At 37.3% G+C, this 17,121-nt stretch overlaps 1 protein-coding gene across 1 annotated transcript in view; it reads left to right on the top strand.

Annotated features, from left to right (window-relative positions):
- The window catches only part of zgc:110329 (uncharacterized protein LOC550500 homolog), a 481,581-nt gene that overhangs the window by 265,788 nt on the left and 198,672 nt on the right, over nucleotides 1-17,121 (top strand). Inside the window, exon 4 of the mRNA XM_028798670.2 lies at nucleotides 647-742. Coding sequence (XP_028654503.2) covers nucleotides 647-742 — 96 coding nt within the window. The remainder of the gene's footprint in view (nucleotides 1-646; nucleotides 743-17,121) is intronic.

Below are 17,121 nucleotides of genomic sequence, written 5' to 3' on the forward strand. Positions count from 1 at the left end.
TTTCATATACAAAGGCCTGGCGAGCTAAAGTCCATCAGGTCACAAAGAGCTGGACTCAACTAACCGATTAAACAACAACAACAAGAAAAACCTGTATGCAACGTTACACTTTATACAAAGCAACAACACCAGATAAATCAACCCTGTTTTCACTACGTTACATGTCTCGTAAAATATGTGTAAAGCAGTGAAACTGCCTTATTCTCTTAAAATGACAATGAAGGCAACCTATATTTATATTAGGAAAGGGATTATGCATCCCAGAGCCTGTGTAGTGTGTTATTATTTCCTGTCGATGTTCCATTTATGTCACAGAACAGAACAGACACAATGTAACCATTGTCTTTCCTCATGCAGTTTTGTAGATAATTCCACACATGGAAGGTGAATATCTGATTATTTTTGTATCAGTGTCTTTTGCACCCCTTGCTTCACCCTAATGAAATAGCTTGGGAGCAGTTTGCTATAATGTTTACTTAGCTTATAAGGGCAGGAGCCATTCTGGTTTCATTCTCAGACAGTATGAAGCATGCACTGAATGTTATCACTCACTTTGTAGTTTTAACGGTGCATGTCTTTGAAATGTAATGGTTGTTATCAATAAGGACACAGAATGACATTTCTTATGATGTTTTTCTTCCTTCAGACGGCAGCAGTTTTCCAGAGCAGCATAAGAGAGGGCATCAAGCATTATTATGATGACCTGGATTTTAAGAACATTCTGGACTTTGTTCAAGAAAAGGTACATGTTCAAAGCCCTTTCATTATTTCCCTATATTCTGTTCCTTTTTATATAGTGTACTTCTCAACGGATAAGTTAGGAGATTTACAAATATAAAACACAAGTTTCCATGCAACATATACTGTGCATACATATATTTATCTATACATATAAATATTAGCAAATGAACAAAAGTAAATTTCTAAGCAAAAACATACAGGTCTAGTTGCAAAAGGAGGAAATGAATGCAACAATTCCATCCATCCATCCATCCATCCATCCATCCATTTTCTGCTGCTTAGCTTGATCCTGCGTGCTTCAGTTGTGCAATCTGTTGCTGTCTCCAGTATTATTTTCTGTTAGGTTGTTAACAGTCTGATCATTCCCATCTAATATTATACAAACGTTACAGAGAACAAAGAAACAGACAAGCATTAAAGCATCATCATTTTAGACATGTTCAAAATTTAAGCAGACAGGCTTCAGATACAATTTTATCAAGGAGCCTTTTACAAAAAAAGAAAATGTCATACAAAATTATTTGTCTGGCACATGTCTTTTACATGGTGAAACAAAGTCCAGATATGAGCTGATCTGTGCTGCTATTTTTAATATCATTTAATTTTTAATTTATTTTTAATAGTAGCTGTATAATTCCATCATATGTCTGGTTGCCATCGGCCCACATAACTAATAGCGTTGATGTACTGTAGACTTGGGTCTAGGGGGCATCATTGGGCTATCATTTATTACTCTTTGTTATACTGCAAGTGATTTGAAATTTAAATCTTAACAAACATATACAGTGTAACCCCATTAAAAATTCTGAGTTCATCCAGGGGTCACATATCTGATCACAGATACATGGAGCTATTCAGATTGTAGGGCTTCTCACTTTTTCATAGTTTTAAATTGGTGTTCTGAAAGAATATCTGTTCAATGGACACATGCAGAAGGGGTTACGCAAGTCTGGGACAAGATAACATGTCCTACTCTTGGCTAATGGAGTTTTTAGTATTGCGCACAGAAGGTTGCATATGGACCTAATCCACATGTTTAAGACATGCTGGGCACTTTGTCCCAGTTGTCATAAAATGGTCACAAAGATTTCCTCCATGGTCATAGCAAAACTTTCCTTGTTTTTAATGTGCTAAAACAAAAGAATGTTAAGTATCTACTTTGGAAAAGAGTATTAATTGATCATTTTATTTCCAGCTATGTCACATGGCTTCATCTGGGAAATGGGCCTCAGTTATACATGCTGCTGGTTAATCGGTTGTATTAGAAGTATAGATAACAAACTGAGTACTATTCTATATACACAATATACACTGTATACACAATTTTTTTTTTTAACCATGAGCCATTATTATAAGTTCACTGGAGCTCTTCACTCTTGAACAAAAGGTTATGACCAAAGTGGAGCATATGATATTATTTATTTTAACTTTCAAAAGGCATTTAATAACATAGCACATTAGAGGACGGATATCAAACTAAAAGAAGTGGGAGTTCTGGGTGTGGTTTGTAGATGGGTGCAGAACTGACTCAGACACAGGAAGAAGAGGTACACCAAACTTTGATTTGTTTCACTTTCACGCCTCAATGTTAAAGCCACACATCTCTTTTTCTTGTCCAGGAGACTTGTCCATCGACCCTATTAGTCAGTGCCGCTCTTTGTGTACCCTACTCATTATTTACATAAACTGGAAGGCCCCAGACAGCTGGGTGGTACTATGATTCCTTCTTAGCACTGAGCCAAAAAAGGTGCATTAATGTTGCCTACTCACTACTGTATTATTACCAACCAATAGAGACAAATAAGAAACATAAATAAGCAGAAAATTTTATTTTTTCTGTATTGTCACCAAATTTCAATCAAGTCATTCAAAGCATTTTTGAGATTTTGGAATATTTTTACATTTTTTTTACTGTAGGATGTGTTTTTACCCATAAATATCAATACAGTGAAATGTCCTTTCTTTGCCTATACCTACTGCCCTAGATGTGCCTTCCTGCCATATTTCAGTTTTTTTAGCTTAACGCGGGTCGACTTATTCTCTCCTGAACTGTTTCATTATTTTCACTTTGCAGCTGACCCAAATGTACTGATGCTGACTCATAAGTTCTTACTGCCAACATATTATGAGCACTTTCAAGCAAGAAAAAATTATGTGATTGAGGTGTTTAAAATTATGAAAGGAATTACTGCATTGAATCAAGACTGCTGTTTTAAAACAAGCTCATCAAGAACATGAGGACACACAGTTGGAAACTTGTTAAGGGCAAATTTCGCACAAACATTGGGAAGTTTTTCTTTACACAGAGAACCGTAGACACTTGGAATAAGCTACCAAGTAGAGTGGCAGACAGAAGGACTTTAGGGACTTTCAAAACTCGACTTGATGTTATTTTAGAAGAATTAAGCCGATAGGAACAGCAAGCTTTGTTGCACTGAATGGCTGTTGTCATCTAGATTGTTCTAATGTTCACTCAGACACAAAACACTTGAATTATGTTTTTGATACCAAACATATTAGTTCAGTTTTCTTTCAAAAACAATGCCCTAACAGATAACTGGTGTTTTCTCCCTCTATCTCTCTCTCAACGGGTCCTCCAGTTAACACAGAGGAGTATTTTTCTTCTTAGGTAATCAATAAAATACTTTATGAGCACAAGGTCATTTTTCTTGTTGACCTGAATGTTGTCCCTGTTTGGTCCTAATGATAGACAAGAGCAATTTATAAAGTGAATCCATGTCTGTGGTGATACATAAGAGAAACTGAGCTTATTCTTTTCCTGTGACCAGAAAGGGTAGTCCTGTTCTTTGCTTCCTGACCTTCCCAAGCTGGCTTTGTTCCCTGGAACTTCCCAGCAGACCTTAAGGTACTGTCCAATGTACTTCCCATCTCCTCCTTAACATTAGAAGTGAGACAGCTGATGTCAATAGGCATTGTGTTATTAAATCTTTAATTATTTCAACAGTATGTGTGTTACACTAGTGTCCTTTCTTGATTTTTCCTAACTTGCTGCACTGCAAATGCATTTGTTGTTGCAACTCTGAAACTCTATGAAAAAAATGTTACTGATGATATTTTTCTTTGCTTTCTTACATTCTTGTATACGAAGTATAGGGAAAGTATTGTAGTCATCCAAAAATGCGATGTCAAGATTTTGATGAATCTTGATGTTTTAGGCCTCCCTGAGTCCGAAAATACGATTTTTGTAATTATGTCTTTGTGTGTGCGTGTGTGTGTGTGTGTATGTAAACACGATAACTTGAGTACGCTTTCACTTAGATCAACCAAATTTTGGATACAAGTATTAGGCACAAATGTAGATTTCTATCAACTTTTGGGCTATTTCCGCTAAACCGGAAGTGGTATCTTGCCTTTTATTTAAGCAGCTGCAGAGTCCGATTTATTCAACTTTACTTTTATGATAATTGTTCAATATATTATTAACTTAATTTGATTTGTTGTTGATAGTTCTTTAAGATAGATAGATAGATAGATAGATAGATAGATAGATAGATAGATAGATAGATAGATAGATAGATAGATAGATAGATAGATAGATAGATAGATAGATAGATAGATAGATAGATGTGAATTTCCCCCTGGGATTAATAAAGTATCTATATTATTTAATGTAGATAATATAAAAATATAATCATTGTCTTGCGGTTTACTCCTCAAACATCCATCCCCATATCTGAGTATACAAGAAAGAGACCACTCCCGATTTTTTTTTTTTTACATGAAAGACTTCCTTTTACCGACCACAAGCAACGTGCAAAGAACGTTGGTACCCAAGTATGAATCACAGTCTCTCTCTCCTCCGACTCGCACTTCACCGAATTTGCATGTCCTTTTTACCTCAACTGTTATCGACATTACTGAACATTGTTTCCAAGATGTGAACTGCTCTTTGTTTTCAGCATACAAATATAAAATAATCAACAAAAATGTCACGTTTATAATAACTTGAATTGTTTCACTATGTGTGATGGAGAACAAACATAGTGAAACAAACAAACCTGAAAACCATCGGCACTCAAGTTATTTCAGTTGGTTAATACACGACTATTCACTCACTTGAAATGCCATCTCAATGCTTTTCACACACCTTGGAATAACAAGGTAACATGGCCACAGTGTGTTTTTCATTAGCTGAAGTGGGAGAGCATGCAGTGTGGCTGGAGCGATTGTGATGTGAGTGCAGTGGTGAACAACAACAACATTTATTTCTATTGCACATTTTTATACCAATGATGCAGCTCAAAGTGCTTTACAAAATGAAGAAAGAAAAAATATAAAAATTAGGCCATACTAATTAATATAGAATAAAAGTAAGGTCCAATGGCCAGGGAGGACAGAAAAAACAAAAAAAGAAAACACCAGAGGGCTAGAGAAAAAAACAAAATCTGCAGGGATTCCGAGGCCACGAGACCACCCAGCCAACACCGGGCATTCTACCTAACATAAATGATCTACAGTAAATCAGTCCTCATGGTTCAGGCCTCACATGGAAGAATTAGACGATGATGGTCATGTGGACCTCTAGCCTTCAATCAATCAACGTAAGGACATCACGGTGCTTTGATCAAGTGGTGGTGACGCAGATCTCCACCACAGAAAACTGGAAAGAGAACCGCAGAGAAAGTAAGGGTTAGTACGGATTTCGGAGTCATCAAAAAAATAATTAAATGGATATACAGAATTTCATGGTTACACTAAAATGAAGCTATGAGAAAGCCATGTTAAAATAATGGGGTTTTAGCAGGTTTTTTTATAACTGCTCCACTGTATTAGCCTGGCGAATTTCTATCGGTAAGCTATTCCAGATTTAAGGTGCATAACAGCAGAAGGCCGCCTCACCACTTCTTTTAAGTTCAGCTCTTGGAATTCTAAGCAGACACTCATTTGAAAATCTAAGGTTACAATTTGGAGTGTAAGGTGAAAGTTATTCCAAGATATAAGATGGAGCCAGATAATTTAAGGCTTTGTAAACCAATCAATTCTAAATGACATGGGTAACCAATGTAGTGACATCAAAACTGGAGAGATGTGCTCGGATTTTCTTTACCTAGTTAAGATTCTGACAGCTGCATTCTGCACTCGATGCAATCGATTTATGTCTTTTTTGGGTAGTCCTGAAAGGAGTGCGTTACAGTATTCTACTCGACTAAAAACAAAGCGTGAACTTATTTTTCAGCATCTTGCAATGTTATAAGGGGTCTAATTTTTGCTGTATTTCTTAAGTGAAAAAATGCTATCCTGATCTGATTAATATGTGATTTACAATTTAGGTCAGACTTAATAACTACTCCTAAATTCTTTACCTCTGTCTTAACTTTCAAGCCTAATGGATCAAGTTTATTTCTAATACCCTCATTATATCCATTTTTGCCAATCACTAAGATTTCTAATTTCTCTTTATTTAGTTTCAGAAAATTACTACTCATCCGTTCATAAAAAATATGTTTCTACTTCATGTACAATTTTATGTACCCAGTGATAGAAGTGGGTTGTTTTGCTTTTCAGTAATAAATAGCAGTTCTCTGCCCCACAGCTGTGCAACACTAAAAGTATATATTAACAACATATGCTGTGTTCCAAGGGCTGGCTCAAGGGTACATGGCGCCCCTAAGCAGTGGTAGGTGGAAGATCCCCGAGTTGTAGATAACATCAAAGTTCAGGGGGTCCCCCTTAGAAATCAGAGCAATGGGCACTTGCACCTGTTGTTGGAAAAACTTTCCTCCGTCTTCAAAGAAAGCAGCCATGGAGCCCAGATGAGAATGCAGAACAATTCTTTGTTTGCACAAATGCCTCAGTCCATTGAGTGTGCAATCAATTCTTCTTCTTCTTCTGGGTTTTTACGCCAGTTGGCAGACCAATGTAAATGGTGCATTACTGCCACCTACTGAGCTGCAGCACAGACTCAGGAAGCATACCCGAGGGGGGAGATGGGGGGTGGGGGTTAAAAAAACTCATATAATATAAAGTCCAACATTTTCTAAAAATCCAAATAAGCATTTTGAGACACTAAATTGCCAACACTGTCCTAATATACTTTCTATTGTAATAACCTCCTGTTCCATAGATGTCATTTTTTCAAAAAGATGCATTCTTTGCTCCTTATATGAAGTGTTTGTCAGTTATTTGCCTTATTCTAACCTTAGAAAATGACACTGGTAGCTTCTAAGATGAGGCAGAGACCTCTTGCTCTTTCAGCTTTAAGTTACATTTAGTAAACCCTTGAGTTACATTCAGTCATTTTACTTGTGTTTTAATGAATCATTCTATTATGGCTTTATATATAAATATTTATAAAATGTACTTGTAATAAATTGTGAAAGATTATTGTATATTAACTAAAACTTCCATATATTCACATATGAAATCAACAACTTCTCCCTTGGAGAAAGGAGCTGAGGGTGCACACAATCGATTATGAAATCAACAAGCGGGGGGTGGGGTGGGGGGTGCCTTGACAATTGGAGTGCACTGGCAAAAGTGTGGGTTGGCACTTGAATGGGTTTTGGTTTACCAAAACCTGTGGCAATACTTGGCCCGTGCCTATAGCTGGCCCAGTGTGTGCCAAGAAATGGTTGTTTGTTACGCTCGCTCAGCTGTATTAGGCTATCTGTGACTTTTTTGTGTGGGACAGTAGGGATATGTTATCGGGTGGCAAAGCTAATGGGCCATCAGCGAGACAAAGAGGATTCAAGTGCCACTTGGCATAGCTTTGCTGGTCTACCGCTGAAAAAATGTGCGGCAGAATTGTGTTAAAAGGGAACAGAACAGTATTGTACTGACTTGTGAGAGACAGTATAAGAAAACAAATGAAAAATGATCAGAAGAAACTAAGTTAGAGAATGGACAAAGTTCAAAACCTGGAGATGAAACGATTATCTTCACAATCAAACCTAGAGCCAAAAATCAAATTAAAATAACAAAAGCCGAGAGTCAATAACCGAGAAGGGCAAAAGTAAAGTTTTTTAGCACAGCAAAACAATGTTTGTCTGTCTAACTGAGATACCCCAGAACCACTGAGGATGATATTTAAGTTGTCACGCTGATGACATCACCAACAAGTCCACCGCAGAGCATTTTGTGGATCGTTTCGTGGGAGATGACAAATACAGAAGCTCTAAAATAATGGCATTTGTCAGAAAATCAAAATGGTGACATGGCATAATGTAAACAAAATATGAACTTTCTAAATACGCCAGATTCCCCAATTCTGACCAAATATTCCAAATTCTTGATTGATAAAATTCTCGATTCCATACATGGATTGTCAGGATTATACTCAGCAAGAGCATAAATAATTTATGAAAATCAGAGATCATAACAAAGATCTCAGATTCTCAGCCTCCTTTCCTGTGGTTTTTGTTTGTGCTCCCACCACTCTCTGTACAAGCAGAGACAACTGTGACACAATATATTACTTTTATTTTTTTTCCTTTTTAGAATATGTGTGTAAATTATTATACATTACATTATGAAGTTTCTTTAAATTATATTAATGTGTGCTTTACAGCACTTCATCTTGGTATGAGCACTGAAAGATACATGCTGTGGGCTGCAGAAAGTGCTCCTGAGGTACTCCCACCCCAGAGTGATGCCCTGATACAGCACTGTTCAAACAAAACTAGGAGTTTATTACTTGAAGTCATTGGTTCCAAGGAGGATATCACAGAAGGAAAACATAAAGGATATTATATGACCTTCTTGGAGCTAACTATACACAAAACCTATATTTTTGTCACACTCCAGACCTCTGGTCACTTCTTCGTCCTTGTTGCCATTGTAAGGTAAGCCATTGTTTGCTCTTCTCCCCCAGTTCCAAGCTCCCCTGCTTAAATAATCAGACTTTCTTTTTTTAAATTGACCCCAGAAGATTTTTGGGGCATTGGCCATTCTGTTCGGATGTACTTGTGGGTTGCCAAAAAGCACTTAGGAGGGGTGCAGCTGTCCTGTTATAGTGCCAAGGGCCTATAACTGTGGCTGGAGTACAGCTGTGGCCTCCTTCTCCATTTGAAAGGCCCAGAGGACTAAGCTCTGACTTTGTGACATCACCCACTCACTGGAATGTGACCTCCTCTAACCTCTGGACAACTCCTTGGCATCATGTACAGGCAACAGTCTAGACCAGGGGTAGGCAACGTCAGTCCTGGAGAGCCGCAGTGGTTGCAGGTTTTTGTTCCAACCCAGTTTCTTAATGAGCAATCAATTATTGCTGATGAAACACTTATTGCTTAAGTGATAGTTTGATGCTTCATTTTAGTGGTCTCGCTTGTTAAGTCTCCCCGCACTTAATTGCTTATTTCAATCTTAAACAGCTGCATTCAGTGTGTTAATGGCTCCTTATTTAGTAATAAGATGTAAAAGACAAAGCAGCCAGAAGTTCTCCATCTAGCGAGACACTAAAATGAAGCATCAAACTATCACTTAAGCAATAAGTGTTTCATCAGCAATAATTGATTGCTCATTAAGAAACTGGGTTGGAACAAAAACCTGCAACCACTGCGGCTCTCCAGGACTGATGTTGCCTACCCCTGGTCTAGACCAACTCCGAGAAAGCACCTTGACATACTGTCCAGACAGTGGTCCATGCTAACTTCCACTCAGCTCCTTGGCATCTCACCCAGGCAGTAGTCCATACCAACCCCCAGGCAAAATAGATAAAACCCTTCCAGTGCATCTCACTGCCTTGCAGTCCTTCACAATAAATAAAGTATAATCTTTCTCAAATCTACTTGACATCACTTCATATATGAGGAGAACCAGAGCCTGTTCTGGCAGCACACCCATGTACACCACACCACACTCACTCATACCAGGGCAGTTTAGAGCTGCCACTTAACCTAGTCTGCATATGGTGGAAAAATCAGAGTACACAGGGAAATGCCATACAGAGAGGAGGAGAATGTGCAGACTCCACACAGACAATGGCTCATATCCACTGAGCCAACTTTTACAAAAGATTCTTACAAAATAAAGTAACTATGGAAGGCAATGTATGGACAGATTAATTAGGTGTTGTCACCCATTTTGTAATTGGACATTCAACATTGATACTGAGATTCAGCTGAGAAACAGTATTCTGAGTATCGGAGAAATTTAATTTGATTATTTTTTTTTTATTCAGCCCACTTTTCAGTGGATGGGCACAGGGCAATCAAATGTTCAAAATCATGACTGAGCCCTCTCTTGAAATCTGCAAAGCTTCAGGGAAACAGTTTTCTGAAGTTTAACCAAAGTCTTGATGTGACAGGAAGGCATTAATGCATCTTAAATAAGTTAGCCCCCTCCAGGCATTTATCAGAGTAGAAATTCTACTATGGCACTTTGATATTTTTACTGAAAAAAAAATTGAGATAGAAAATAATGAGGCAGTTTGTGGACTTTGAGTGCAGTGTTACACAGGCATAGAATAAAGTGCATCCTGTTAGCTGTTACAATTAACGCACAAGGCAAAAAGAGGATAGATCAGTGGCCCTGTGAAATCTAAATTATTTAGCAAAATAACTTCATTGAGGAACTAAAAATGAAGCACAAAAGGATATTACTTATTTCATTAACACAAAAAAGGATTCATCAAGCAATGAAGATAGGTAACTGAAACCTCTTAAACAAAAGGAATCCTAAAGACTCTCTTAACAATAATTACAATAACCACACAGAAAAGAAAAGGACACTTAAAGCTAACCATCAGTTAAAACAACAATATTTCTGACTAAGATTAGGCCACTCTAAAACAGGGGAAAACGCCAAAATTAAACAGACAGGCAGTTTGGCGTAGTGGTTAAGGTCTTGGACTTCAAACATTGAGCCTGAAGGTTTAAATCCTGCTGCTGTCACTGTGTGACCATGACAAAGTCACATCACCTGGCTGGTGGTCCAATTAGAAAACCAAAAAGAAATATAACCAGTTGTGTCTCAGATGATGTTAATGACCTTGGATAAAGGCATCAGCCAAGTAAATAAATAAATAGAAAGACAATTCCCAATGGCAACCATGCTAATAAATAAACTCAGCCTTTATCTTAATTTTATCACAGAAAAGAAAAGAAGCCTCTGGGAAAGGAAGCCAAAGAAAACCCAATGCCACAGCCAACTGGGGGCTTGTGAATGACTACAGTTGGGGGTCTAGATGGCTGACCTGTTAGCATCTCATCCACATAAGTGGGAGGCCCCTTCCCCTTGAGGTACAACATAAAGAGAAGAAGGCAAACAACAAACTGAAGCAAGGACAATTCAGAAAATAAAGAAACACAATGATTAAGAAAAAAAGAAGATAACTAGCACAAAAAAATTAAATACCAAAATAATTAACACAATATTTTTAACAAAATAGACAACAGTAAACTAAACTAAACCAAGAACCTGACATTAGCAAAACTCGGTGTACACACATACATCTGGTGAATTTAGTATAACACTAGGAAGATTTATAAAAATGAAAATATGGCTGTATAATGTAAATATGAGGTTAAACACGTTTTATATTCAACAATGGTAGGTAGTTCAGCAAAAGAATGGTCAGACGGTTGAATCAGGGAGGTCATAATGCTAATGAATGATGGTACAGTCTATGAAAGGCATATAACAGTACAGTACCCACTGATTCATTACACATTTAGATGCTACCCTTTGGTAGTAGTTCCTTTCAATGTATCAAATCATGTTAATATTGATTTTGTAGCAAAAATAATTGTAGCATTATTGGCGTTCTCATTTTCCGTGGCTCAACATTTTCCATCTTCTGTTCCTATAAAACCAAAAGAGAGTCACAGTCACAGGTCACTGTTTGTGGGAGGGGCTGAGATGATCCAAATGCATACTGTGGGTGGCACTGGTAGCACTAAGTTGTCTTAGGCAGAAAGTGACCATGAGTGTGTTTAGTACCCATTTCTACTGCTGGATGAATCATACTGTAAACACAAAAGAAGAAAACTCTTTGTTCACCATGTGTTCTTATTATTATAAAATAATTATGAACAATCTCTTCGTATACAAAACTGATGTTTCATTTTTGAAAAACTATCTTGGTTTACATGAGCATTTTTTAATTCTGTAATTTGACATTCCCTCTGTCTGAATTGGCTAAACCAGGACATTTTAAGGGGTCTCAGTAGAACAAAATAAAACAGTTCAGCACAGACCCAGCATGCATACTTCACAATCATCATTAATGTATTCTTGCCAAATTATGAAAAACTAGCCATGAAACCTGTCAAAGACAGGTAATAGAAAGAAAGAATAGTTACTACCTCTTACTTTGTGTGTTCCTTTGGTGCCTTTCCTCTGTAGTTGCATGTGTGAATGACTCTTAACCAGTGATCCGTCTCTCAAGCATGTTCCTGTAATGCCTGCTTCTCAAACTCTGTTATTATTTTTGAGGCACCTTTCTCAGCTCTTATTTGATTTTATATTTGCTATCTTAGAGGGTGATGATCTGAGCGTACCTCGTACACCTTTACTCGTGCAACTCACACCACTTTCAGCTATGTCACAAATTGACCAATCAGATCAAAAGACCTTAGTGTTTTGTTATATAGTAGACTTCTAAACTGATTCTCATAAACAAAGCTTGTTGCTTGAAATAATATACAACCTCACTTTCTCATAGAATTGTAGAGGGTAGGTTCAGTGTTTGTTCAAGGAGTGTGCTACAGAATATCACAACAGATTTTTTATAGCACATTGTTATCCCTTCAGGTATTACTCCAAATATTGCTGTTAAAGTATTAGGAGTTTGAGGGATATGTAAAATATTTGTTAAAAAGAGTTTTGAGCATTCCCTGAACAAAGCCATGGTTATATTTCTCATGAAAAGAAAGAGGGGGATCTTTAAAACCCTTGGCCAAAATGACATAAAGAAAGTTCTTTATTTTTATACAATTTAATAAGTAAAATTCAAAAAGGATCCAACCAGAATTAAGGTATACAGTGATCCCTCCTCGATCATGGGGATTGCGTTCCAGAACCCCCCGCGAAAGGTGAAAATCCACGAAGTAAAAACCATGTTTAAATGGTTATTTTTATATATTTTAAGCCCTTATAAACTCTCCCACACTCTTATAAACATTTCCCGCACAGTTATACAGCATAAACCCTTTGTATTCTCTTAGATATTAGGTAAGATTCATTGGAATTATATATGTAAACACACTGTTTATATACAGTAAAACCTAAATATTATTTTAAAGATATCGAGTGTCTCCGATATCACATATGTTACAGCCATTACGATAGACAGGCCACCAGCAATAAATACGTACAATGCAAGAAAAATTGTATACAATAAAATGTGTATACAGTGACACTAAACGTACATACATGTACTAAGTACTGTACATAGAAAATTAATTATGGTTACTCACCAACAATGACACGACGACTTGTCCGATAACGATGAGTTTAATTTTACTGCACAACAAAGGAGAGCGTTACAGCTCTTCTAAAGGAGCCTCTTCAGGCGACTGTGTAGCACTGCTGTTGTTCTCATTCCGGCAGTCTTCAATCCAAATCCCTAAAGCAGATTCCATCCGGACTACTGCCTTATTACATCCACTTACAACTAGTTTTGCGCCCTGGCTAAAGGACACTGTGGCTGTAGATCTTATATTCTTTTCCTCCTTTTTAAATAAAAAGAATCATGGACTCATTGATGCCATAATGGTGTCCTACATCGGTGTAGCTGTTCCCTTCCTTCATCATATCCAAAACGTTTACCTTTTTGGCAATCTTTGGCATCTTCCATTGGTGCTTGGGCACAGCCCCTGAAGCAGTAGCAGGAGCAGATCATTTTGGAGCCATAACAAAGGGCTTGACTATGCACAAAGATGAACACAAAAGAGCACAATAGTTAACTCTTTACACAGTGAAACACGTTGATGCTGAATGAGCGAGACAAGACTTCCTGGTTAACGCACCGGAATCGAATTCGGCTCTCCGTCGCTGAGCCAATCAGCACACAGGAACTTAACTGCATGCTCTGATTGGGTAGCTTCTCAGCCATCCGCCAATAGCGTCCCATGTATGAAATCAACTGGGCAAACCAACTGAGGAAGCATGTACCAGAAGTAAAAAGACCCATTTTCCGCAGAAACCTGCGAAGCAATGAAAAATTTGTGTTATATATTTAGATATGCTTACTTATAAAATCCGCAATAGAGCGAAGCCGCGAAAGTCGAAGTGCGATATAGCGAGGGATTACTGTAGATACAGATTGCCTCCAAGCCAAGCTAATAGGTTCCAAAACATCAAATCCATAATCCAAAAACACAATCCAAAGTCCAAACCAAAGTTCATTAAGTACAAAGTTATTGAAGTATTTACATTCACAAATTATGAAAGATCTAAAAACCATTAGAGCTGAACTAACATGAGTGTTAGCACATGTTAGTCTGTCAATGAGTGTCATGACTTGGGAGTCCCAAAAGCACACAGTTTTCAAAAATACTTTCAAAGTTGCCCTCCAGGTTGGAACTATCATCCAAACTCCGACTAGAAACTAATGGTCCCAGGAAAATCTTTATAAAATAAAAAAAGTTTAATTACTAAAAGGCTCTTCAGTATACAAATCTCCGAAGAGCACATGCCTAAAAAGGGAAGGCAATCCACAATAAACAAAGTCTGAAAGCAGAATTCAAAACTATAGTCAAAAATTAGAGCACAAGGTCGAAAAATCCAGAGAATACACAAACAATAGCAAAAGCAAGGCACCGTAAACAAAACAAACACTCACATTCACAATGAAACTCCAGGAACTATGGAAGGCCCTCCCATAAATAGGGTGGGGGGCTGTTCCTGGTGGTGATTGGTAGGTGGTCACACCCCTTGGGGAACCACTCACATAATACATGAGACATAACCTGGATCATTACCACTTATGAACAAACACAAAGAAAAAATATACATAATAAACAAAAGAAACATTAATGCAAATAAATGATATAAAATTAGACCCAACAGACCAGAAACACAACTTTGAATCGCAGCCAAGGAAGAAATGCTGGCTGAAACATGACAATTAGAGACTGTGGAAAATCAGAATTATGAAATCTGTGGGTGGTCTCTTATTTGCATCATTAGGGTCCACCACCCTAAAACATGGAAATAATAAACTAAGCTGAAATACTTAATCAATGCATAAAAATAAATACATTAAATACTCATTAAAGAACAATAAAAATCAAGAGGGAGAAGACAACAAAATGTTTTAGAAACATAAATTACTAATGAATGCACAAAAGACAGTAATATTCACTAGAGCCAGAGATGAAATCCAGGCAATTCCATAACAGCAGACACTTGAGTACATCACACACTGGTAGTATCTTGCCCTGAGTACAGTTTAGGTCATTTTAAATGAGATATATGGGGATGGTGGACAAGCTGAATTATGATGTGCTTTGTGTATATTGAAGTAACAGGTGTCTTTGGAAGTTTAAATAAGGAGCAAAGTAGTTTAAAGGACATAAATACATTATTATTATTGTCTCGATGCATGCTCAATAATCCAGGTAAGGAAATTCTACAAAGTTGATTCAGTTCATTTGGACATAGTTCTTTTCCAGCGAGATACGTTACATCATTCATCCAAGTGACTTCCTCAGTCTCAGTTGACTGCAGGTTTCTCCAACCTTATAAACAGTACCTTTGCATAATGACTGAAACTAGCACCATTGACTAACAATGGGCCGTGTGATCAATGATACGAAAATTGCCCATTGATCAATGGCTATGAGAGCTGGGGAATGGCATGAAAAAGGAACGACCATCTCTGAACCAAGGAGGGGGCCTAAGGGTACATCTTTCACCATCTTACAATACTGTGATTGCCGCCATTCCCCAACTCTCTGTGAATGGTACTCATGGCCATTGATCATAGAGTTATAGGATTTTGGTGATTCTCTTGGGTAAAGTAAAATGAAGGAAGGAGTATCTCTTCATTTCTGGTTTAATATTTTCTAATACATTACTAAAATTATGATTAAAAAGATCATTTTGTTTTTTAACAATAAATCCCAGGTGTTTTGATTAAACTGCATAAAATAACCTAGTTTGATCTATTTTGGAAGAGAATATGCAGATTAATTCAAATTCTGGAGATTTTATGAATTTTCTCCCAACAAATTTCACATTAAGGTGAATATGGATCCGAGATGTAAAGCAGCATATCAATATGGTAAAGACAGGATTTTCTGTTCAGACCTTTCTCTTATGACCCTTTTTCTCACAAGCTACTTCCAGAAATTGATAGCCATGGGTTCATAATAAAAAGCATTAGTGATAATGGGCTCCTTTTCTGATTCCTTTTTATCTGAAATAATCCTAATTTATATTATTTTTAAGGCTTCTGAGCTACTAAAAAGGGCAATGTTGCGGTCTGTACCTATATTACATTTGTATGGGTTTTCCTAGAAGGATTTAAAGTCGGTGTATTGATCTAGTGGTGTAGAACTCAAGGACTGCAATTTTCTCCCTCATTTTTCTTTTTAGTGTATATTGAGAAAGTTATTTTCTGTTGTGCCGCTCCACCAACTTTGTTTCCTTTGGCACAGCTGTTTCAGGATTTTTACCGTCTCCAGTTGTCCACAAGCAATGTGCAGAGGAGATTAAAAAAGCAAATAAAATGTTAGATTATATTGTAAAAACTGTTGCATAAAAATCACAGGACGTTACTCTCAGACTACTGTATATAATGCACTAGTGAGGCTGCATCTGGAATACTGTGTTTAATTCTGGTCATTACAATACAATAAAGATATTGCAGAACATGAAGCTGTGCAAAAGAAAGCAACCAAGCGCATCCCAGGACTTAAGGACATGCTGCACTCAGATAGGCTCAGAGAATTGAGAATCTTGAGCAGTGGAGACTATATGGGGACTTATTCCAGGTCTTCAAAATCCTCAAAGACATTAATAAAATAGATCAAGTAGAATTCTTTAAGCTTAAGGGCGAACCACATACTTGAGGACAACAGTTGAAAGTGAGGAAAGTACATTTAGAACTGCAGCCAGGAAGCACCTCTAACCCTAACCCTAACCCATCGGGTGTGATCGGAGCTTATGGGAACTTAGAAATTTCCCTACCCTAACCTCAAAGAGTTAATAGGACTCTGGAACAAACTATGGAGACATGTTTGTAGTTGAAACTGAAACCTTGACAGCCTTTAAGTAAAGCTTAGACTGAATGGTCTCCTCTCGTTTTTCAAATTTCTTATCTTCTTGTTATAGCAATTCATCCACAATTCTGCCTGTGACATCATCGGAGCAATGGTTTTACAGTCTCTTTAAGCTACCTAGTAGTGTGGTAGACAGTAAGACTTTAGGAACTTTCAAAACTTGGCTTGATGTTTTTTTGGAAGAAATAAGTGG

Source organism: Erpetoichthys calabaricus, chromosome 1 (genome assembly GCF_900747795.2).
Source record: "Erpetoichthys calabaricus chromosome 1, fErpCal1.3, whole genome shotgun sequence".
Classification (NCBI taxonomy): domain Eukaryota; kingdom Metazoa; phylum Chordata; class Cladistia; order Polypteriformes; family Polypteridae; genus Erpetoichthys; species Erpetoichthys calabaricus.